The sequence below is a fragment of the Rhinopithecus bieti genome, unplaced genomic scaffold (assembly GCF_001698545.2).
Source record: "Rhinopithecus bieti isolate Rb0 unplaced genomic scaffold, ASM169854v2 scaffold_13621, whole genome shotgun sequence".
Classification (NCBI taxonomy): domain Eukaryota; kingdom Metazoa; phylum Chordata; class Mammalia; order Primates; family Cercopithecidae; genus Rhinopithecus; species Rhinopithecus bieti.
This window is the reverse complement of record NW_016807522.1, coordinates 373,864-396,057: the sequence shown is the minus strand read 5'-3', so window position 1 is coordinate 396,057 and position 22,194 is coordinate 373,864. Positions and strand designations below refer to the sequence as shown.

The window sequence follows — 22,194 nt, the reverse complement described above, 5'->3', positions numbered from 1 at the left end:
TCCCTGTCCCTGGGACCGGCTCCACCTCTGTCTGTCAGCTAGACGCTCACGTCTTGACCATCTGACTAACCCTAATTCGGACTCAATTTGTGTCTGTCATTGCTTTTTAAAAACCTACACAACAAATTTACGTATTGCAAAGTATATCGTAAACAAATTTAATGACCAAGTGATACACTGGTCAAAAATGTGCCTATCACCAAGGGCTGACACCTTTCCTGTGGCCCAGGCCCTCTGCTCTTACAAATGGGGCACAAATACAGGCAGGTAAGAGACACAGCTCTCATCTTGCACTCTTGGCTTTCCTAGAGGTATGACCCCAAGGTCCTGGAGTCTAGCTGCTGCTTCGTCCTCTGGGAAATAGAGGAGTGACACTGACAGTGCCTAGCGCATAGCACTGCTGGGACAACGCAGTGATTCGGGGATTGATCTCTGTATCAAGTTGACTGGATCCCGTCTGTGTGCGGGACAGTGGCTAGCACAGAACGTTTGTTAGGCCCACCCGCCATCTGACCCTTCTCAAACCTTCCTGAGGACATCTGCGTGCACACTTGTCCCTCCAATGCTGTCCCACTCTGGATGGCCCTGACACCTGACAGGCCAGACAGCTGAGTGGTTTCTAGGACCTTCGTGATTCCAGGCCTGGGTTCCTGTTTCATTTCTGCCTCTGATGGCTGAGTGCCCTTGAGGAAGCAACAACTTTCCGGGCCTCCCTTGACCCATTTCACTAGTTCACAGGGCTGTCTGAGGATCCAACCTGGTGTCAGGCACTTAGCTCAGGCCTGGCAGAGGACAGAAGCGCTCGGTAGCAGAGGCTTTCATTCTTTAATAGTTGCTCTGAACATCTTGTCTGCCTCCGTCCAGCTCTCACTTTCTCTGTCTGGCTCTAATTCTGGTTGACCCAGACGGCATAGCTGAGGCTCAGAGGTCAGGAAATGTGGGCTCCAGGAGGCAGTTTTGAGGGTCCTTCAGGCTCAGCCACGGCAGGATACCACCATTCCATCTCAGAGGCATAAGGAGTCCCTAGGCCCCGTCTTGCTGACCCTTGGCCTGTGTGCCCCCTCAACAGTGGCCAGGCCCTTCTGTATGTGTGTCTGCTGGGGGAGCAGGAGCTGGGTGTGGGGGCATGGGAAGGCGGGACGCCTGGGTTCCCACAGGCACGGTGGCTGAGTCACCAGGCGGCCATCTGGCTCCCATTAGCCCAGGGCGGCAGGGGGCTCCATGGGGCGGGCCCTGTGGCCAGCTGGGGGCAGGGACGCTGGGGCAGGCTGTGTGTGGGATGACTCAGGACCCATGATAACAGCCTGTGCGCATTTGGGGAGTGTAAACAACAGAGGGAGAGGAAGGCGGATGAAGGGAAAATTGTGGTTGGGCAGAGGGGGGCTGGTGGGGCTGAGAGGGGTAGAGTCCCTCTCCCTCTACACTCAAGCTGGCAGGCCCCGTGATCCCCAGCCTGGGTCCTGGGGAGAGAAGAGAGCTGCCCCCAGCCTCCCTGCCTGGGGTCTCCTCCCTCCCCTGGGGCTGCATTACTCAGTGGTCAGGGTTCTGCTGCGTATAGCAGCCAGGTTTGAGGGAAGGGGGAAGAAGGGGCCCAGAGCCTGGAGCAGGGGATCAAAACCCACAGATAAAGGCTGAGAGACAGATAGAGAGGGACAGTGACAGCAGAGGCCTAGAGAGGTGGAAATGTACAAGTAGAAAGAAGAGACCCAGAGTGAGGCAGGAAACATGGGAACCTAACAGAAGCAAGGAGGCTCTGAGTGTGAGACACAAGGCAGACATAAACAGAGAGGGGGAGACAGACAGCATGGGAGGCAGCCGTGCTGGGGCCCAGGGGTCAGCGCCGGAACCAAACTGGCCACTTCCAGCCACGAAAGGCCCTGCCAGCTGGCCTCCGGCAAGGGGAGGACTTTTACCTTGGGCCCTGCGGTGGAGACAGAGCCTAAGGCAGAGAGAGAAGGGGAGAAAGGGAGAGACAGCCAGCCAGAGCACTGGAAAGAGGGAGCGGGGGTAGGGAGAGAGACAGAAAGAGACAGAAAGAAGGCCAGACAGACACCAAGAGAGGCAGGAGACAGGGTGGGAGACAGGAGAAAGATAGGGAACCCCAGAAACAGAAGGGGTGGGGGTTGTCTGAGATAAGACTAGACCCAGTGAGATGGTGGTGTGCGTGGATTGTGGGGCGCTGCCCTGGTGTCCCCCTAGAGAAAGGGTCACTAAGCCGGCCTGGAATCAGCTGCCTTGCTGGGGTCAGGGATGGGGCAGGCAGTGGGAAGGGTGGCAGCCATCAGTCCCCATCCAGCTCTGGGCTGGGCGCGTCCTCAGGTTCTTCCTCATCGAAGTACCTCTCTTCCTCATCCCGTGCCACGATGTCCAGGTTGTCAAAATCGGGGTTGTCGTCTACTGTGCTGCAGGGGGAGGAGGCTGTCAAGGACTGGGTCTTTCTGGGACCCTGGGATGCCCAGGTCAAAGACCTGGGGCACCCTGATGTCAAAGGACATGTGCCGTCAGAGCTGACCCTCCCAAGGGGGATGGTGTTTAAAATTCTCAGGGTTTAAAACTCAAGGAAACATTTTCCAAATCAGAGTTTGCACAAAAACTCTGGGCTGGGCATGGTGGCTCATGCCTGCAATCCCAGCACTATGGGAGGCCAAGGCAGGAAGATGGCTTGAGCCCACCAGTTGGAGCCTTGGGCAACATAGGGAGACCCTGACTCTACAAAAAAACTGAAAAAGTAGCCAGGCGTGGTGGCAAGCACCTGTAGTCCCAGTTTACTCAGTTGGCTGAGGTGGGAGGCTCATTTCAGGCCAGGAGGTCAAGGCTGCGGTGAGCTATGATCAAACCACCACATTCCAGCCTGGGTGACAAAGGAGACCCTGTCTAAAAAAAATCCCAAAGCTCTAGTTTTTCTTAAAAAGCTGTAAAATGTGGCGACACACGGGCTTACATTCTCAAGCAGGCAGTGGCTCTCAACAGAGAACCACCTGGGGGTGATTTTGCCCCATGGCATTTTGACATTTTGACATCATCACTGGGGGCTTGCTACTGCCCTCCAGTGGATAGAGGCTGGGGATCAGCCAGAGCCGACCACAGGCAGGACAGCTGCCCATGCCCTAAGGCAGCAAGTAAACCCAGTAGCACTCACTTGGGTCGCCAAGCCTAGCTTGATCTGGCCACGCAGAGATCTCCTACCCTCTTATGACCCCTTGTGACTGCTCCAGCCCCTTCTGCCCCTCGATGCTGTGGGGGGCTCTGGCATCTACGGTGGCCTCTGCCAGGAATGCTCCTCCCCCCACTTCCTGCAGGCCTTTGCTGTCACCCCCTTAGAGAGGCCTTCCCTAGCCACCCTGTCACTCCCCTCCTGCTGCTTCACTTTTCCTCATGGCCCAATCACCATGAAGTGCTAGAAGATTCTAGATCTTCCTCACTAGAGTGGGACCCCTTTCCAGGCAGGGAAGCCTTTCATTGGTTTTGGTCCCCGCCTTATCCCCAGAGTCTGTGGACATCACAGATGCTCAGCACATGCCAATTGAATGCACAGATGGGGGATGTGTCGGGGCCACTGCTGCCTTCCCGAGGCGATACACTGTGGTCCCTGGCTTGGGAACAGCAGTGATGCCTGCTGACTGAGGGTCCCCGTGGTCCAGGCCCTCTGCTCACCACTTTGCATGCAGGAACTGGGGCTCTGAGCAGGCCTGCCTGGCTGGAAGTGGAGTAGCCAGATTCCATTCAAGAGCTGGGGATCCCAGAATGGGAGGCGGCTCCGGTGACCATGGCTGGGCCCCATGGCAGTGGCAATCACAATTCCCACTTTCCTGATGAGCCCACCTCAGGACGGACGTAGGGTCCGCCTACGTGTGGTCACACATTTCACATGTCATCAGGGCTGGATGTGAAACCAAGGAGGGTCCTCTGCTGCTGGGCCCAGTGTTGGGGACCACAAGGCAAAACTACCTTAAATGACAAAACCAATCTTTGACTGACACATCCCTCTTCTGGGTCCTTTTCCAAAGCAGGTGGCTCACATGTCTCAGCCCTGGGGTGCTACTGGAGAAATGAACAACTGTAACTGTGGGGGCTGCCAGCGCAGGTCCCTCCATGCCGGGCATGAACCCTGCCAGGGGTTACTTCCTGCACCACGAGGAGGTCCAAGGTCAAGCGGAAGAGGCTGGGCTTCCTAGGGAGACTTGGGGGACTTAGGGTAGTAGCCTCTGCCACTTGTCAGGAGGGAAGTGTTTCAGGGTTTCATTGATACTGAGCTATATGTCATCCCTGCCCACCCCGTGCCTTAGAGGTGAGGAGACTGAGGGTCTGAGATAGACCAGGCTAGTCCAAGGTCACCCAGTCTCTTCCTTTGGCTGTTCAACCACACATCCTGGAACTGTTTTGGGGCCTTCTAGCTCCACGAAGGGAGGCCCCCACAGTTTGGTAAGGGTTCTGCATGTGGCCAAAGGCTGTGGGATGCTGGGATGGGGGATGGGAAGGTGGGGGCACAGGAGCACCTGTAGTCAAAGTCCCCATCCTTGCCATCTAGGAAGCGCTGGTGCATGCGGCTGGTGAACTCCTCTCGCAGGATCAGCCTCTCCTCTGAGTCGGGGACCCAGGCCTCCGAGTCCTTGCCTGACCTCTGGTCTGCAGAGGGAGAGCAGAGGGGGTGTGAATGTGGGTGCACTCGGGCAGGCACTGAACAGAGTCCACAGAGAGCTGCTGCTCCTGCGCCAGCCTTGTGCTGGGTGGCTCTGGGAACACAGCAGTGACAGAGATGGCCCCGGTCCCTGCCCTTCAGGGACACACATAAAACACATGACGATACAGTGACCGTATTCTCAGGTCAGGATCTGAGACCTGAAGGGTGGGAGGAGAGGCATTCCTGGCAGAGGGAACGGCCTGAGCAGACCTGGAGGCGAGGGGTCATTTGGTGTCTTGGAGTGGGTGATGGGGATGTTGCAGCGGTTGGAATGGCACACAGGGAGAGAGTCAGGCCAGGCAGAGGAGGGACACAATGTCGGCTTTTGCAAGTTAGGGGCCCAGCCTGCTGCCATGAGGTGGAGACAGACAAGCCTGGGGCTGGGGTGTCTGGAATCTGGGGTCTCCCTGCTACCGGCCCTCACCTTCCTCATCACTGTCCTCCTCCTCTTCTTCTTCCTCCAAGCAGGCCTCCTCCTCCTCCTGCTGTTGGAGCAGACGCTGCTGTAGCTCCCGCTCCTCATAGGACTGAAGCAGCAAGTTGGAGAGTGGGCAGGCAGGTCTCCCGGGGGACCCGGGCTTAGGGGGCTGGTGGGTTGGGGTGCGGGCACTGAGCTCCTCCTGGGTGAGGTACTGCCCGATGTACTGCTCATATAGCAGGGGGGCCCGGAACCGCATCTGCTCATCACTGAAGTACTCGCCCCCTGCAGAGGAAAGACAGGGTGGGCATGGGGTAAGCAACTGAGCAGACGTGTCCACGTAGGTATGCGTGTGATCATGCTTGTGGGATGATGTGCACACACCCAAAAACACAGGCAAATATGCAGGCACCTGAGGTGTGCGCGAGTACTCATGCAGGCGCCTGAGGCCATGCGCGCAAGCACTCATGCAGGCACCTGAGGTCATGTGCACATGAATACTCGTGCAGGCGCCCGTGTGTGTGTGTGTGGCCCCGCCTGTATCTTCCTGTGTATTCATGCATCCAAGCATGTGTGTGCACAGGCAGACCTGGCTACATCCTGGCCTCTGAGGCTCCGATGGTCTGGAGCTTGTGTACAACCATGTCAAGGCACGAGGCGCAAGCTCCTGCCCATGGATGTGTGCATGGCCCATGACACACACATCTCCCGTGAGGCCCAGCATATGCCCATGGACACCTGTCTGTCTGGGTGTCAGCATGCAGGACAATGCAGCAGAGGTTGTGTGTTTCTAGGTTGTGTGACTGTTTGTGGGGCCCCAGTCTGGCTGGCAGTGGACACGCCTGAACTGTGAAGCATGTATGTGCATACATCCACATGGATCTGGCATGTATGTGCATACATCCACATGGATCTGGCATGTATGTGCAAGGGATCAGGTCAGGTGGGGCATCTGCCTGTGTGAGTATCCCTGAGAAAGCCAGGCCCTCCTGGTGGTGCTCTCTCAAGTGCTCCTCTCTGCAGCAACCCCTTGGTTGGGCCTGGCTTCCCCACTGCCCCAAAACCTGGGTTCCTTGCATCAACCCTGGCTGCCTGTTCCTGCAGGAGCGACTCTGTCCCTCAGATAACAGTTAAACTTGCCCTGGTCCCTGCCCTCCACTGGTCCTAGCCCTGTCTTCAGAGCCCAGGGCAAAAAAACTGCTCAGACTCCTGGCCTCTGCAGCACTGTAGGCTGTGACTGTCCCTGTCCTGCTCAGCTTCCCCACTCCTGCCAGCTTTCTTACCCCCAGCTGTTTCTGGCATCCTCTAGCAGATTCAGTTTTTTGAGATGGAGTCTCACTCTGATGCCCAGGCTGTAGTATAGTGGCATAATCTCCGCTAACTGCAACCATCGCCTCCCGGGTTCAAGTGATTCTTCTGCCTCAGCCTCCTGAGTAGCTGGGATTACAGGCACCTGCCACAGGGCCCGGCTAATTTTTTTTGTATGTTTAGTAGAGACGGGGTTTCACCATGTTGGCCAGGCTGGTCTTGAACTCCTTATCTCAAGTGATCCACCTGCCTCGGCCTCCCAGAGTGCTGGGATTACAGGCGTGAACACAGTGCCCAGCCTCTAGCAGATTCAGTTTCTATCCCTCCTTCACTCCAACTTGGATTATCACCCACCCTGGCTCTGGATCTCTCTCCATCTCTTCCTTTATCTCCATCTTTCTATCTTTCCTGCTTTTCTCAGTTTCTGTCACCCACCCCCACCTCATTCACCTTCCTTCGTTTTTTTTTTTTTTTTTTTGGCAACCTCCACCTCCCAGATTCATGTGATTCTCCTGCCTCAGCCTCCCAAGTAACTGGAATTACAGTTGCCTGCCACCACGCCTGGCTAATTTTTTTGTATTTTTAGTAGAGATGGGGTTTCACCATGTTGGCCAGGCTACTCTGGAACTCCTGACCTCAGGTCCACCCCCACCTCGTCCTCCCAAAGAGCTGGGATTACAGGCTTGAGCGACCGTTCCCCCAGCCCATCTTCCTTCTTTCTTCATCCTCATTTCCACATCTGTGTTTCACTTTTTTTTTTTTTTTGAGACAAGGTCTGGCTTTATTGCCCAGGATAGAGCTTAGTGGTGGGATCTCAGCTCACACAACTTCTACCTCCCAGGTTCAAGCAATTCTCCCATCTCAGCCTGTGGAGTAGCTAGGGCGCCACCACACCCAGCTAACTTTTGTATTTTTTATAGAGACAGCATTTCGCCATGTTGCCCAGGCTAGTCTTGAACTCATGAGCTCAAGTAATCTGCCTGCCTTGGCCTCCCAAAGTGCTGAGATTACAGGCATAAGCCACTGTGCCCAGCCTCCCACCCTCTCTATAACTTGTGCCTTCTCCCTAATGACAACTTAACTCACTCTCTGCTTCATTCACTCTCATCTTTTTAACTTTGGTTCTGGTGTTGTGGTCACAAGGATGCTTTAATTATGTCATGGTCAAAAAGCTATCTTTTTTTTTCCTTCATGGTTTTCACAGTGTGTCTTGTTCACAAGGCTTCTGTGTCCCTAAGGTCATGCACATACTCCTTTTGGTTTCCCCTGATGCCTTTGTATATGGTATGAGGTAGGGATCTCATGTTTTGTTCCTTAGGTATGACCAATTATCACAGCACTGTATACTGTGTCCTCAGCCTACCAATCTGAAATGCCACTTCTGTCATCACTAAATTCTGATCTATTCTCATTGTCTGTCCTATTCTCTTCCCTGGACCCCATCTCTCCACCTTACTTTACATTTCTGTCTCAGTCTCTTCCTGTGTCCCTGTCTCTGTCTCAAAACTTCTCTCCCAGGACCCCTATCTCTGCTCTTGTATTCTTTTCTCTAATTCCCTCTGCCTCAGTCTCCCCTCCCTCCCCATCTGTGCCCACTCTCGCCCATCTGGCCCCCACACCTTGGATCAGCTCTCGCAGGGCAGCATAGCGCCGGTTACGCAGGCGGGTACGCAGGGTGCGGGGCCGGGCAGTGCCCTGCCGGGCCACCTCAGCACAGTAGAAGTCTGCACGGTGGTCGCCACGCACGTGGCCAAAGCAGGCCAGGTGTTCCTCACGGAGGCCTGTGCGGAAGCGCTCCAGGAACACCAGTGGCTTCTCGTGGTACAGCTGGGCCAGGATGGCCACTTTCTCACGCTCTGTCAGATCGGGTTCACCCTGCTGCTGGCTGCAAACAGGCAGGCGGCTGGCGGCTACAGCGTGTAGCATGGCACTCACCGCTGCATTTTCAGCCCCGGAGGTGTCACTGTCCAGGGCCACTGGTGTTGCCTCAGCTGCTTCCACTTTGTCCCGGGGTTTAGATGGGACTGGTGTCTGGCTCAGCTCACCCCAGTGCCCAGGTCCAGGCTCTGTGCAGCCTGAGGAAAGGAGAGATTTGTTAGTTCAGAGATGGGAGTGTGGGAAGGAACTGGGGGCTTAGTCACTCACTCAGCTCACATTTACTGGGCACTGACTATATTCTGGGCACTGTTCTGGGCACTAGAGAAACCACAGTGAGCAAAAGTTGACATTTTAGTAGGGGACACAAACAATTAGCAACATAATTACCGAAAACATAACGTGTTAGGTGTTTCCGGGAGTTATGCGGAAAAATAAAGAGGGAAGGACGTGGAGGAGGCTGCAATTTTATTTTCCAGACAGGTCTTGCTCTGTCACCCAGGCTGGAGTGTAGGGTGCAATCACGACTCACTGCAGCCTTGACCTCCTGGGCTTGAGAGATCATCCCACCTCAGTCTCCCATGTAGCTAGGCCCACAGGCACATACCACCACGCCTGGGTAATTTTTAAATTTTTTGTAGAGACAGGGTATTGACATGTTACTCAGGCTGGTCTCAAACTCCTGGGCTCCAGCAATCCTCCTGCCTTGGCCTCCCAAAGTGCTGGGGATTACAGGCATAAGCCACTGTGACTGGCCTATTTTATTTTATTTTAGAGATAAGGCCTTGTTCCATTGCCAGGCTGGAGTTCAATGGCGCAACCATGGTTCACTGTAAGCTTGAACTCCTGGGCTTGAGCAATCCTCCCACCTCAGCCTCCTGAGCAGCCAGGACTATAGACATGCACTGCTATACTCAGTTAATCTTTAATTTTTTTCTTTTTCTTTTTCTTTTTTTTTGGAAAGGGAGTCTTGGTCTGTCGCCTAGGCTAGAGTGCAGTGGCGTGATCTCGGCTCAGTGGCGTGAACCTGCCTCCCGGGTTTAGGCCATTCTCCTGCCTCAGCCTCCCGAGTAGCTGGGACTACAGGCGCCCGCCACCATGCCCGGCTAATGTTTTGTATTTTTTTTTTAGTAGAGATGGGGTTTCACCATGTTAGCAAGGATGGTCTTGATCTCCTGACCTCGTGATCCGCCCGCCTTGGCCTTCCAAAGTGCTGGGATTACAGAAGTGAGCCATCGTGCCCGGCCTTTTTTTTTTTTTTTTTTTTTTTTTTGAGATGGAGTTTTGCTCTTGTTGCCCAGACTAGAGTGCAATAGTGTGGTATCTGCCCACTGCAACTGCCGCCTTCTGGGTTCAAGTGATTCTGGTTGGTGCCTCAGCCTCCCAAGTAGCTGGAATTACAGGTATGCTCCACAATGCCTGGCTAATTTTTGTATTTTTAGTAGAGATGGGCTTTTGCTATGTTGGTTAGGCTGGTCTCCAACTCCTGACCGCAGGTGATCCACCCTCCTTCGCCCCCCAAAGTGCTGGAATTACAGGCGTGTGCCACCTCTCCCTGCCAATCTTTTTTTTTTTTTTTTTTTTTTTTTGAGACGGAGTCTTGCTCTTTCGCCCAGGCTGGGGTGCGGTGGAGCAATCTCGACTCACTGTAACCTCCACCTCCCAGGTTCAAGCAATTCTGTGCCTCAGCCTCCCGAGCAGCTGGGATTACAGGTGCCTGCCATCATGCCCGGCTAATTTTTATATTTTTAGTAGAGATGGGGTTTCACTATCTTGGCCATGCCAGTCTCGGACTCCTGACTTTGTGATCCACCCGCCTTGGCCTCTTAAAGTGCTGGGATTACAGGCGTGAGCCACTGTGCCCGGCCTACACCCTGCCAATCTTTAAATTAAAAAAAAAAAAAAAAGTTTCAGTAGAGACAAGGTCTCACTAGGTTGCCCAGAATGGTCTCAATCTCTTAAGCTCAGGCGATCCTCCCACCTCGACCTTCCAAAGTGCTGGAATTACAGGCGTGTACCACTGGACCCGGCCTAATTTTAATTTTTTTTGGTAGAGACAGGGTCTTACTGTGTTGCCCAGGCTGGTCTTGAACTCCTGGCCTCAAGTGATCCTCCTGCCTCAGCCTTCCAAAGTGCCGAGATTACAGTGTAAACCACCATGCCTGGCCAAGGCTGCAATTTTAAATGGAAGGCTCAGAGAAGGCTTTGCCAAAAAAGTGACATTTGATTAGAGACCTCAGGTGGTGAGGGATTACGCCATGAGATCTCTTGAAAAAGAGAATTCCAGGCAGAGGGAACAATTACTACAATGGCCCTGAGGCCTGACTTATTGATCCACTCAATTCTTTAAATCGTTAATTCACTCTCTCATGTATTCATGCATTCACCCAACCACTCTTTAGTAACTCTAAATTTTAGGCCGGGTGCGGTGGCTCACGCCTGTAATCCCAGCACTTTGGGAGGCTGTGGCAGATGGATCACCTGAGGTCAGGAGTTCGAGACCAGCCTGACTAACTTGGACAAACTGTGTCTCTACTAAGAATACAAAATTAGCCGGGCATGGTGGCACATGTCTGTAATCCCAACTACTCAGGAGGCTGAGGCAGGAGAATAGCTTGAACCCAGGAGGCAGAGGTGGCAGTGAGCCAAGATTGCGCCATTGCACTCCAGCCTGGGCAACAAGAGCAAAACTCTAACAAAACAAAGCCAAACAAACAAACAAAAAACTGTAAATCTCTGAGAAGCCCTAAGTCAGGCAATGCTGAGGATCCATAGGATGAATCCAGTCCAGCTCCTGCCCTCAGGGAGCACCCAGTCTGATATAGGAGATAGTCAGGATCAACGATAATACAGGCAAAGAAAACAGGAAGCTGGCTGGGTACTGTGGCTCACGCCTGTAATCCAGCACTTTGGGAGGCCAAGGTGGGCAGATCACTTGAGGCCACAAATTCGAGACCAGCCTGGCCAACATGGTGAAACCCTGTCTCTACTAAAAATACAAAAATCAGCTGGGCATGGTGACAGGTGTCTGTAATCCCTGCTACTCAGGAGGCAGAGGTATAAGAATCGCTTGAACCCAGGAGGTAGAGGTTGCAGTGAGCCGAGATCAGCCATTGCACTCCAGACTGGGTGACAGAGTTAAGACTCTGTCTCAAAAAAATGGAAAGAAAACAGGAAAGTGGAGTGCTGGGCAAACCTTGGTGAGAGCTGTTTCCCAAGAGTGCAGGGAGCAAGCCTGTGGCAAGCAGGAAATACGTGAAGACAGAATATAGAGACAACTCCTTTAGGCAGCGTGGCTGGGTTGGGGAGGAGAGAAGTCACGGGTGACGTTACATGTGTAGTGTGTATCGGGGGGATTTAAATCACTGATGCAGCTGAAGACTGAGCTGGACAAGGGCAGGGGCTGTGGAGGAAGGAACAGGATCATGAGTAAGCGAACTGGAAAGATGTCAGGAGGCTGAGTGGAGAAGCCACGGGGCTGACGTGCTGGGAGGTAAGGGAGGCATCCAGGGGAATGGTCCGACCGCTGCTACACGGGCCTCCAGACTCCTCAGGAGAGAAATGCTGGGCTGGAGACAGAGCTGTGGGTGTCATCAGAGTCAAGACAAGAACCAAAGCCAAGAGAAATGAGAGGTAGGGATGGGGGAGTAGAAGAGGGATAAGAAGAGGGTCCAGGAAAAAGCACTGCACGGATGTGGGGAGGACATGTCTCTGAAGCTAAAAACTGGCTGTGCGGCCGGGCGCGGTGGCTCAAGCCTGTAATCCCAGCACTTTGGGAGTCCGAGACGGGCGGATCCCGAGGTCAGGAGATCGAGACCTTCCTGGCTAACACGGTGAAACCCCGTCTCTACTAAAAATACAAAAACTAGGCCGGGCGCGGTGGCTCAAGCCTGTAATCCCAGCACTTTGGGAGGCCGAGACGGGTGGATCGCGAGGTCAGGAGATCGAGACCATCCTGGCTAACACGGCTACACCCCGTCTTTACTAAAAAATACAAAAAACTCGCCGGGCGAGTTGGCGGGTGCCTGTATGTCCCAGCTACTTGGGAGGCTGAGGCAGGAGAATGGCGTAAACCCGGGAGGCGAGCTTGGCAGTGACTGAGATCCCGGCCACTGCACTCCAGCCTGGGCGACGAGCGAGAACTCCCGTCTCAAAAAAAAAAAAAAAAAAAAAAAAAAAAAAAAAAAAAAAATACAAAAACTAGCCGGGCGAGGTGGCAGGGGCGCCTGTAGTCCCAGCTACTCGTGGAGGCTGGGGCAGGAGAATGGCGTACAACCCGGGAGGTCGGAGCTTGCAAAGTGAGCTGAGATCCGGCCACTGCACTCCAGCCCGGGCGACAGAGCGAGACTCCGCCTCAAAAACAAACAAACAAACAAACAAACAAACAAAAAAAACTGGCTGTGCTAAAGATAGCTACATCTTAATCCCTGGAGCCCATTACTGTTACCTTTAAAAAAAGAGGCCAGTTGCAATGGCTCACCCCTATAATCGCAGCACTTTGGGAGCCCGAGGTGGGCAGATCACTTGAGGTCAGGAGCTCAAGACCAGTCTGGCCAACATGGCATGGTGCTCTACCAAAAACACAAAAAAATTAGCCAGGTGTGGTGGTGCACGCCTGTAGTCCCAGGTACTCAGGAGGCTGAGGTAGGAGAATTGCTTGAACTCCGGAGGCAGAGGTTGCAGTGAGCTGAGATCATGTACTCCAGCCTGGGCAACAGAGCAAGACTCTGTCTTAAAAAAAAAGAAGGCAATGTCAAAAGGGGAAGCAGAGATTGGAGTGATGTAGCCACAACCCAAGGAATTCCAGAAGCCACCACTGGCTGGAAGAGGCAAGAAATGGGTTTTCTCCCAGAGCCTGTGGGGGAGCACGACCCTGCAGACACCTGGATTTCAGTTCAGCAACACTGACTTCAGTCTTCTGGCCTTGAGAACTATGAGAGAATAAAGTTCTGTTGTTTGAAGCCATGCAGTTTGTGGTACTTTGTTACAGCACCCCTGGGAAACAAAGTCAGGCTGAGAAGGAGCAGCCCGAGAGACAGGCAGGAAATCAGGCATTGTGGTGTTGCAGAAATCAAAGAAAAACATGCAAGAAGGATGGAAGGGTCAACAGCATTTAATTCTAGTCCAGTCTAGTAAGAAAAAATCCTGAATGGGTCGGGTGTGGTGGATCACACCTGTAATCCCAGCACTTCGGAAGGCTGAGGCAGCAGGATCTCTTGAGGTCAGAAGTTCGAGACCAGCCTGGCCAACACAGTGAAACCCCATCTCTACTAAAAATACAAAAAATTAGCTAGGCGTGGTGGCAGGCGCCTGTGATCCCAGCTACTTGGGAGGCTGAGGCATGGGAATCACTTGAACCTGGGAGGCGGATGTTGCAGTGAGCTGAGATCATGCCACTGCACTCCAGCCTGGGCAACAGAGTGAGACTTTCTCCCCCCCAAAAAAAAAAAAACCAACCTGAATGAGGTGACTGGATTGAACAACATGGAGGAAGTCAGTGGGGACCCTAATCAGAGCAGTTTCTTAGGGGAAAAGTGAGACAGTCATAAGCAGAAGAGGAAATGGAGACCAAGTGTACATGACTCTCTGAAGGAGACAGATGGGGCCAAGAAACAGATTTTTTTCTTTTTCTTTTTTTGAAACAGGGTCTTGCGCTGTTGCCCAGACTGCAGTGCGATAGTGCAAACAAAGCTCACTGCAGCTTCGACCTCCTGGGCTCATGTGATCCTCCTGCCTCAGCCTCCTGCGTAGCTGGGACCACAAGAATGCACCACCAAACCTGGCTAATTGTTTTTTTTTTTTTGGGGACAGAGTTTCGCTCTGTTACCCAGGCTGGAGTACAGTGGTGCGATCTCTGCTTACTGCAACCTCTGCCTCCCCCGTTCAAGTGATTCCAGTTGGTGCCTCAGCCTCCTGAGTAGCTGGGATTACAGGCACACACCACGACGACTGGCTAATTTTTGTATTTTTAGTAGAGATGTGGTTGCGAGCTGGTCTCCAACTCCTGACCTGAGGTGATTTTCCTGCCTCGGCCTTCCAAAGTACTGCGATTACAGGTGTGAGCCACCAGGCCCGGCCTTAATTTTTAAACTTTTTTGCAGAGATGGGGTCTGGCTATGCTGCCAGTGCTGGTCTCAAACTCCTGGGCTCAAGTCTCACTGTGTTGCAGAGGTTGGAGTGCAGTGGTGTAATAATCTTAGCTCACTGCAATCTCAAAGGGTTCGAGTGACACTCCCACCTTAGTCTCCGGAGTAGCTTGTCCTAGCTACTCCCTAGCCACTAGGCCTGGCTAATTTTATTTTATTTTATTTTTTTTATTTTATTTTTTTTGAGACGGAGTCTTGCTCTGCCGCCCAGGCTGGAGTGCAGTGGCCAGCTCTCAGCTCACTGCAAGCTCCGCCTCCCGGGTTCACGCCATTCTCCTGTCTCAGCCTCCCCAGTAGCTGGGACTACAGGCGCCCGCCTCGTCGCCCGGCTAGTTTTTTGTATTTTTTAGTAGAGACGGGGTTTCACCGTATTAGCCAGGATGGTCTCGATCTCCTGACCTCGTGATCCGCCCGTCTCGGCCTCCCAAAGTGCTGGGATTACAGACTTGAGCCACCGCGCCCGGCCAACTTTTAAAAGTCTTGTAGAGATCAGGTTTCTCTCTGTTGCCCAGGCTGATCTCAAACTCCTGGGCTCAAGCAACCCTTCTGCCTTGGCCTCCCCAAGTGCTGGGACTACAAGTGGGAGCCACTGCACCCGGCCTTAAGACTTTTTTTTAGGTTAAATTATTTATCTTTAGAAAATTTCAAACGCACACAAACGTATAAAGTACAACGACACCTCTCCCCCTACCTCCATATACCAATCATCTCCATCTGGCTTCCACAATTACCAATTCTTGGCCAGTGGTGGTTGAGCCACCCTTCCAACCACACCTCACCCGACCACGAATTACTTTGAAGGTTGTGGGGAAGCACAGAAATTGACTAAGGACTTTGAAAGGAGCCTGGCTGGATTTCGGACTTTGGGGGAAAGGCGAGTTACAAAGAAATGAGGGAATCGTTAGACTGGGATAAGTCAAGTTTCCATGAGGCAGGTAGAAGTTTAGCCTGGAAAAGTAGGAGGATTCGTCTAGAGCAAGGGAAGGCTCAGTTTGGTATAGGGAAGGAGGTAATTTGAAAAGGGCTGGTCTGAGGCAGTGCGGGAATTAGACCGGGATAGAGAGGTTTCTGTTAACTCGAGACTTAGCCTGGTAAGGAAATGAGTTAGTCAGGGACATGGAAAGGATTGGTCTGGAACTGGGAAGAGGTTAATTTAGGGAGGAAGGAATGGAGGTCAGCCCCCGACAAGGGAGGGGATAATCCGGGCAAAGTGGTGAAGAGGGCCGGTAAGGCTGAGGGGGGCGGGTGTCCTCCTAAAGCGAGTCCTCCTTCGCGTTCCTGGGGGAATCATTTCCTAGAGACACCGCAGCCGCACCCACCCGCCGCCTCCGCGTGACCAAGATCTTACCCTTATCGGGTTCCTTCGCCGCCGCCGCAGTCGCCACGGCGTCCATCCTGATTCTCTCGGACTTGTCAACCGCCGGGCGGGCCCCGCACACCAACTTCCGGCCCACGCACGCAAGACACACTTTCGCCTGAGAATGTTCCGGGTCGGGTGCGCCGCTGCGCCCAGGCACCAAAGTTCCGGGCCCAAAGCAGACGTTGCGTTGCTCATGCGTGTCTCTCTCGGGCTCCGCCCTCCGCAGCCAGGAAAGAAAGGGGCTCCCCGGAGAGTGAGAGGCCCTTGACTCTGCTGTCAGTCAGTAGGAACCAGAACCATTGTTCGTTTGTTCACTGCTGTGACTCCAGCTCCCAGCGTACTTAATTTTGGGATGGATGGTTAAACGACTGTCCCCCGGAGCCTGGAGCTGCCATACTCTGAGGGTTCGTGCTCTAGTTTAGACCCCACCTGCTCTTTTCCTTTCTTCACCCCTTCAGGAATTCAGGAATATTTACTAGGCCTTGACTCTTTTTTTTTTTTTTTTTTTTTTTTTTGAGACAGGGTCTCGCTCTGTCGCCCAGACGAGTGCAGTGGCGCCACCACAGTTCACTGTAATCTCACATTTTTGTGCTCAAGTGATCCTCCTGCCTCAGCCTTTGGAGTAGTCGGGACTACAGGCGCGCACCACCGCGCCTGGCTAATTTTTAAATTATTTTGCAGAGCCAGGGTCCCACTTCATTGCCCAGGCGGGTCTCCAACTCCTGGCCTCAAGCAATCCTCCCACTTCGGCCTCTCAAAGTGCTGGGATTACATGCGTGGAGCCACCAGCCTGGCTTACTTCCGTCATCATACCCTGTCTCTGGCTGGCATGAGATGGGTGATGAGATAGAACTTCCCATTTTGTGTTCCCAGGACCTGGAGGAAATCTGCAGGTGTGAAACAAGACAACTGTGGTCCTTATTTCCCTGTGGGATGGGTGGGGCTCTATTTAGGTGTTACCAGCAGAGTAGACAGACATGTCACCAATAACCACTCAGTGGCCAGGGCTTTGATGGATCCAGAGGGCTGAGGGAGCTGCCCACCCCAGGCTGGAGGGTCAAGGAAGGCTTCTTTCTGGGAGGGGACCCTCAAGCTAAGACCTGAAGAACGAGTAGGAGCTGGGTAAGAGGAAGGTAAGGAAGAGTCTTGAGGAGGATAGCAGGTACGGACAGTTCTGGTTGCTGCAAGCACTTCAGTACCGTCAGGGCGTAGGAAACGAGCTCTAACTTGAAAGCCATGATTGGGCTGTGGAGGTTTTGAGAACCTCATGAATTTTTATGCAAAATTCCATGTGCCTCTGTATTCTCCAATGCAGTGGTTCATGGCATCATTTGTGGGTTCCAAAAAGGATTTATGGTTCCTCAGAACTAAATAACCACGGATTTGATATTCAAAGGGGGAGCAGAAAAAGATGGAGCCAGCGAGGTTACCAGGTGCTAGGCCATGCAGGACCTCCATAAGCCATAGTAAGTGGCTTGACTTCTATATTCTGAAGGGAGTAGGCATCAAGGGAGTGGAGATGAGATGTGTGTGAGGACGACTGTGGCGGTGAACAGAGGAAAAGCTTCCTCATTTGCATTCCCTTGAGGTCTGGTGATGTGGAAGAAAGCCAAGGAGGTCCCTATTTACCACCCCAGATACCTAGGCACGGTGCCTAGGCATTACCAGGAGAGACCAGCAGAGGGTGCGGTAGCCCAGCACATGGACATGCAGGGAAAGGCTTTCCAGACTAAAGGCTCTAGCCTCTCCCTGCCACCTCCTCTCTGGGGCACTCTAGGGTCCTTTTAGCCACCAACCTTGGTTCCTTCTCACGTTCTGATGCCCTACCCGAGATTCTGAGACTAGTCAGCTTCCCTCCCTTGTTTTTGTTGCCCATCTCCCCTTCACAAGGCTCTGAGCTCCCACCAGGGAAGATTGGGGCATGTACTGAGGGAATGAAGACGTAAAGTTGCTAAGGAAGGAGGACGATGGGCCATAGGGATGCAATCTGGAGTCTTTTACCCTGGCTCACTCCAGGAAGCCCTCCCTGCACACCACCCCAGGCTCTCACAGCTGACCACTTGGTGCCGGCAGGTCTTTGTTCTCTCTGGAGTGGGAGCTCTGTGAGAACAGGGTCCAGGACTGCCGTGGCCATACCGTGTCCCCAGCACTGTCCAGGGTAGCTGAAGAACACAGCAGGTGGCACACACACTGGCTGAAACATGAAGCTCCTGGAATCCTCAATGAGCCCCAACCACAGAACAGGCAGTAACTGTCCTCCGTGCTGCACACAGGCCAGGTCTAAGGCAGGTGGTCTGTGGATACCCAGTGATGATCCCGAACAAACCAGCCCTGGTCTCTGCCCCATCAGTCCCACCCATCCCTCCACCTAGAGGCCTGTTCCACGTCCTTTACTCAAAAACTCCTGGAGGGATTTTAGACTGTGCGAGGTAGAGAACCAGAGAAGTGGGCCGGGCGCGGTGGCTCAAGCCTGTAATCCCAGCACTTTGGGAGGCCGAGACGGGCAGATCACGAGGTCAGGAGATCGAGACCATCCTGGCTAACCTGGTGAAACCCCGTCTCCACTAAAAAAATACAAAAAAAAAAAAAAAAAAACTAGCCGGGCGAGGTGGCGGGTGCCTGTAGTCCCAGCTACTCGGGAGGCTGAGGCAGGAGAATGGCGTAAAACCAGGGAGGCGGAGCTTGCAGTGAGCTGAGATCCGGCCACTGCACTCCAGCCTGGGCGACAGAACAAGACTCCGTCTCAAAAAAAAAAAAAAAAAAAAAAAAAAAAAAAAAAAAAAAAAAAAAAAAAGAGAACCAGAGAAGCATTTTAAAAATGAACCAGATGGGCCGGGCGCGGTGGCTCACGCCTGTAATCCCAGCACTTTGGGGAGGGGCCAAGGCGGGGCGGATCCAGAGGTCCAGGGGGAGATTCGAACCATTTTCCGCTGGGCTAACCTGTGGGAAAAAACCCCGTCTCTACTGAAAAAAAAAATACAAAAAATTTAGGCTGGGCATGGTGGGCGGGCGCCTGTTAGTCCAAGCTTTTACTCGGGAAGCTTGAGGGGCAGGAGAATGGCTGAACCCGGAGGCCGGAGGCTTGTAGGTGGGCCCGAGATGGCGCCACTGCACTCCAGCCCTGGGGCGACATAGCGAGAACTCCATCCTCAAAAAAAAACAAAAAAAAACAGATGATTTTAAACCAGGGGGGACCCTGTTCAGGGACCCTTGTTTAAGTGTGCATTTTTGGTACCAAAATCGGGGCCAGGCATATGAATCCCTCAGTAAGTTGGTTTAATGAATGAGTAAATAATTTCCCTTTAAAAGGCCCCCACCCCAATTAACGGCCAACTGCAGTTAACACTTCAGGGTTTCAACCCTGCTTCCTTCCTGCTAGGAGGTGCCATGTCATTTATTCAAAGAAAAGAAAACGAAACCAAACAAAACAGGGCAAACACATTTCTTAATAAGTGCAGTTTGTTAAAATCATGTTAAAACATATGAGTCAAGGGGAAGTAAAAATAAAGGGTATCACTGTAGGAAAAGCTTTTGGGTCTGGCACCTGGGAGACCACTGGAGAGGAGGCAGTGTGAGAAACTTCAAGTTCTGAAGGGAAGGAGCCCCCCAACCTCCCTTCCTTCCCTCTCACCCACTGAATCCCACCAGAAACTACCAAGACGCCCGGAATAAAAGGTTTCAAGTTCAATAGTCACACTCTCTCCAAATACAAAAAGCAGTTACAATTCAACTGAACACAGAAGCTTGTGTGCAAAGTTATGGGGAACTGGGGCATCGTATAAAAAGTCGGGTTAAAGATGATTCTGTGGTTTGGTTTTGTTGTGTTTTGTTTTGTGGCTCTTCCTCAGTCACCTGAACTCAGGAAAGAAATGCTTATCTTGATGAAATATCAACAGCCGACCCACAGTAAAACAGACAAATTCTAAAATTAAAAAAAAGCGCATAATTACCAAAAAAATATGTCACTGCTTCCTCCCTCCCCATTTTGCTTTTTAAACTTTTTTTTTTTTTTAAAGTTTTGATTTTTTTTTTTTTAATCCTGAAAAGTAGACAGTAAAACAGCTCCTGGGAGAATTTACAACCAACTGCATGAGGGTCTGGGAAGCTGAGGGGTTGGAGCAGGGTTGGGAAAGTGAACAGGAAGGGATTCTCCCCTCAGTCACTGTAGCCTCACTGTATGACCAAGGGAGGCGGGGATTATTTAGTCAAAAAGGAAGAAGGTAGGAAGAACAGGAAGTGGAAGGTTGGGGAGGTGGGGACAAACAGAAAATAAAAGGTCATTGTTGCCTGTTTGAATCCAGAGAAAAATGCCTGGCCCTAAGGAGGGGAAGGAAGCCCCTCGGAGGGAGGCAGTGGGCTGGAGGGAGGCAGCCCTGGGATGACCCCATCCCCAGCACCACAGGATCTGGCGGGGGCAGAGGAGGGGCAGAGGCAGGCGCTGGTGGAGGAAGCCGGCAGGGGCCTCTGGGAGCCTCTGGGTCACACTGGCTACTGTGTGCTTGTGCCACCCTGTGTGTTCCCGGAGTAGCTCCCGTAGTCGTAGTTCCCGTAGTATGGCGGCCACTGGCCCTGGTTCTGATAGTACTGGTTCCACTGCTGGGCATACTGGGGAAAGAAACCAAGAACACCAAGTTGTCTGCATCTACCCCACATTTGGCCTCCCCACCAGCCCACTCTCATCTAGGGCAGAGACAGGTGCAGACAGGTGCAGTTGAACATGGGTCCCCTGGCAGAGAAATCAAGGCACCCAGGGAAGACCTGATGCCACACAGGTAGGCAGTTAGGGACTGAAGCTCAGGTCTCAGCTTATCAACCCAGTGCCTTTTGGGTATAGCTAGATATCATAGTCAAAAGATTTAGTAACAGGTATGGGGGCCTGGGCACCAACCTGCAGCAGGATTTGGAGCCCCCTGGCTATGGTGCTGAAAGAGGACTCTGAGGCCACTGCTACTTAGGCCAGCCCTTCCCCTTCGCTCGCTGGAGTGTGGAGGGGGCTAGGATACCAATTACCTAGCAACCAGTGCAGAAGTGTTGAGCAAATGGAATGGCTGCACCAACTGAATGCCAGGCCAAGGCCAGCAGGCTGTCTTTTTAGGGATAACCAGGCACTTGAGTCTGGGAATACACACCCAGGAGGGGCCCATGAAGTCTCTCCATCCAGTTGGCCCCCGGTCTGGCACCTACCTGCTGATACTGGTTATAGCTGGGCTGAGGGTAGGTCTGTGCGGTGGGGGGTGGCGGTGGGGTATAGGGAGCTGGGTTGTAACCGCCGTAGCTCCCATAGTTGTAGGCAGGTGGTGGTGGAGGTGGAGGCGGTGGGGCTGTGTAGCCCTGGCTGTAACCTCCCTGGTTGTAGGGTGGCTGGCTGTAACTCGGCTGGAAAGTGGAGGGAAAAAAGCCAAAGCTCTGTGAAATAGAGGAAATCTGCAGATGTGAAATGCTGGGATGGAAAAAGGGCCTTTTTAAGTGGTTGGCCCACAGGGGCCCTTCCCTTGCCTGGTGGACATTGTTTGTGGGCTGAGGAGGAGAGTCAGCTCCATGCCACAGCAGGGCAGGATGAAGGGCAAGCCCCAGGGCTGTGATCTGGACTCTAACCCCAGCTCTGAGACCCCCTGGAAGTAAGGTACATGGCACTTCTTGAAATCCCAGTTTTCTTTTTTATAAAATGAGAATCACAATAGAACAAGAACAACCCCTTTAGCTTGCCCTGAGTATCCAATAAGCTTGTGTGTATAAACCACTGGGCACTCAACAGGTGGTGGTAGTTGTTACTGGAAGATCTGCTGAGAAATAGTAGTGGCAGTTTACTAAGTGCTTCCCAAGTACAGGTTGGATCATTAAGTCGTTTGATCTCCATATAGAATCTGGGGGTAGGTGCCACTAGCCCCGTTTTAAAGAGAAAGAAACTGAGGCTCAAGATGATGAAATTTCTGGGCCAAGGTGACACAGCAAAAAGGACCTGACCCCAGGTTTGCCTAGTCCCAAAGCTAGAGTGCCACCCATTCCTCACAACAAACCTTGGAAGTGAGTTTTACTGACACCTTTATGAGGAAAACGAGGCCCAGAGACGGGAAGCTATATGTCTAAGCTCACAGAAACAGGATGTTGTGAGGCTGGGGGTTTGGATCTGTGCCCGCCCAACTCTGGGAACCATCCATTGGTCTCCTGGCAGCTGATTCCAGGCCTGGCATGAGCGAAGTGCTCAGGAAATGGCTGTGAAATAACTGAAGACCTCTCTGGTTTACAGGAGGCTGTGCATACCAGAGCCAGGGCACTGGCTTTCCAAGAACGGGAACTGAGCCTGGAGCTGCTCAGGATTGAAGCTCTCTGTGCAGAGGGCAAGTCCTCAGCAACCTTAGGGCCCTGGTTATTATGTCCAAAAGACAAAGAGGTCAGCCAGCCTGGG

The 22,194-nt window shown here is 52.8% G+C and overlaps 2 protein-coding genes across 9 annotated transcripts in view; both read right to left on the bottom strand.

Annotated features, from left to right (window-relative positions):
• Positions 1–132: 132 nt before the first annotated feature.
• CCDC97 (coiled-coil domain containing 97) lies at positions 133–15,999 on the bottom strand. 2 transcript variants are annotated; one of them, XM_017882698.1, is made up of 5 exons: positions 15,777–15,999; positions 8,027–8,482; positions 5,106–5,384; positions 4,497–4,626; positions 133–2,402 (listed from the first exon to the last, which is right to left on the bottom strand). In XM_017882698.1, exons 1-5 carry the CDS (start codon positions 15,820–15,822, stop codon positions 2,282–2,284), a joined length of 1,032 nt encoding a protein of 343 aa, XP_017738187.1. In that variant the 5' UTR covers positions 15,823–15,999; the 3' UTR covers positions 133–2,281. The 2 variants fall into 2 exon arrangements, with proteins under 2 accessions (XP_017738187.1, XP_017738188.1); XM_017882699.1 differs by lacking the exon at positions 15,777–15,999 and adding an exon at positions 15,120–15,726 and having other exon boundaries at positions 137–2,402.
• Positions 16,000–19,164: 3,165 nt separating this feature from the next.
• Positions 19,165–22,194, bottom strand: part of HNRNPUL1 (heterogeneous nuclear ribonucleoprotein U like 1) — a 52,144-nt gene continuing 49,114 nt past the window's right edge. For 3 of the 7 annotated variants that reach the window (XM_017882697.1, XM_017882692.1, XM_017882696.1), the window contains exons 14-15: positions 20,973–21,164; positions 19,165–20,393 (exon numbers count right to left, since the gene is read on the bottom strand). In XM_017882697.1, coding sequence (XP_017738186.1) covers positions 20,277–20,393; positions 20,973–21,164 — 309 coding nt within the window. In that variant the 3' untranslated portion in view covers positions 19,165–20,276. Of the gene's footprint in view, positions 20,394–20,972; positions 21,195–22,194 lie in introns of all 7 variants that reach the window. The other 4 variants (XM_017882691.1, XM_017882693.1, XM_017882695.1 and 1 more) reach the window with 2 other exon arrangements.

What these genes read in the sequence shown, in the direction of transcription:
- CCDC97 (XM_017882698.1), bottom strand. Translation starts at nt 15,822, where the DNA reads ATGGACGCCGTGGCGACTGCGGCGGCGGCGAAGGAACCCGATAAGG. An exon ending in GGCGAAGGAACCCGATAAGG is followed by an intron (nt 8,483 to 15,776) that starts GTAAGATCTTGG and finishes TCCTTTCCTCAG; the next exon opens with GCTGCACAGAGCCTGGACCT. An exon ending in GGAGGACAGTGATGAGGAAG is followed by an intron (nt 4,627 to 5,105) that starts GTGAGGGCCGGT and finishes CTCCCTCTGCAG; the next exon opens with ACCAGAGGTCAGGCAAGGAC.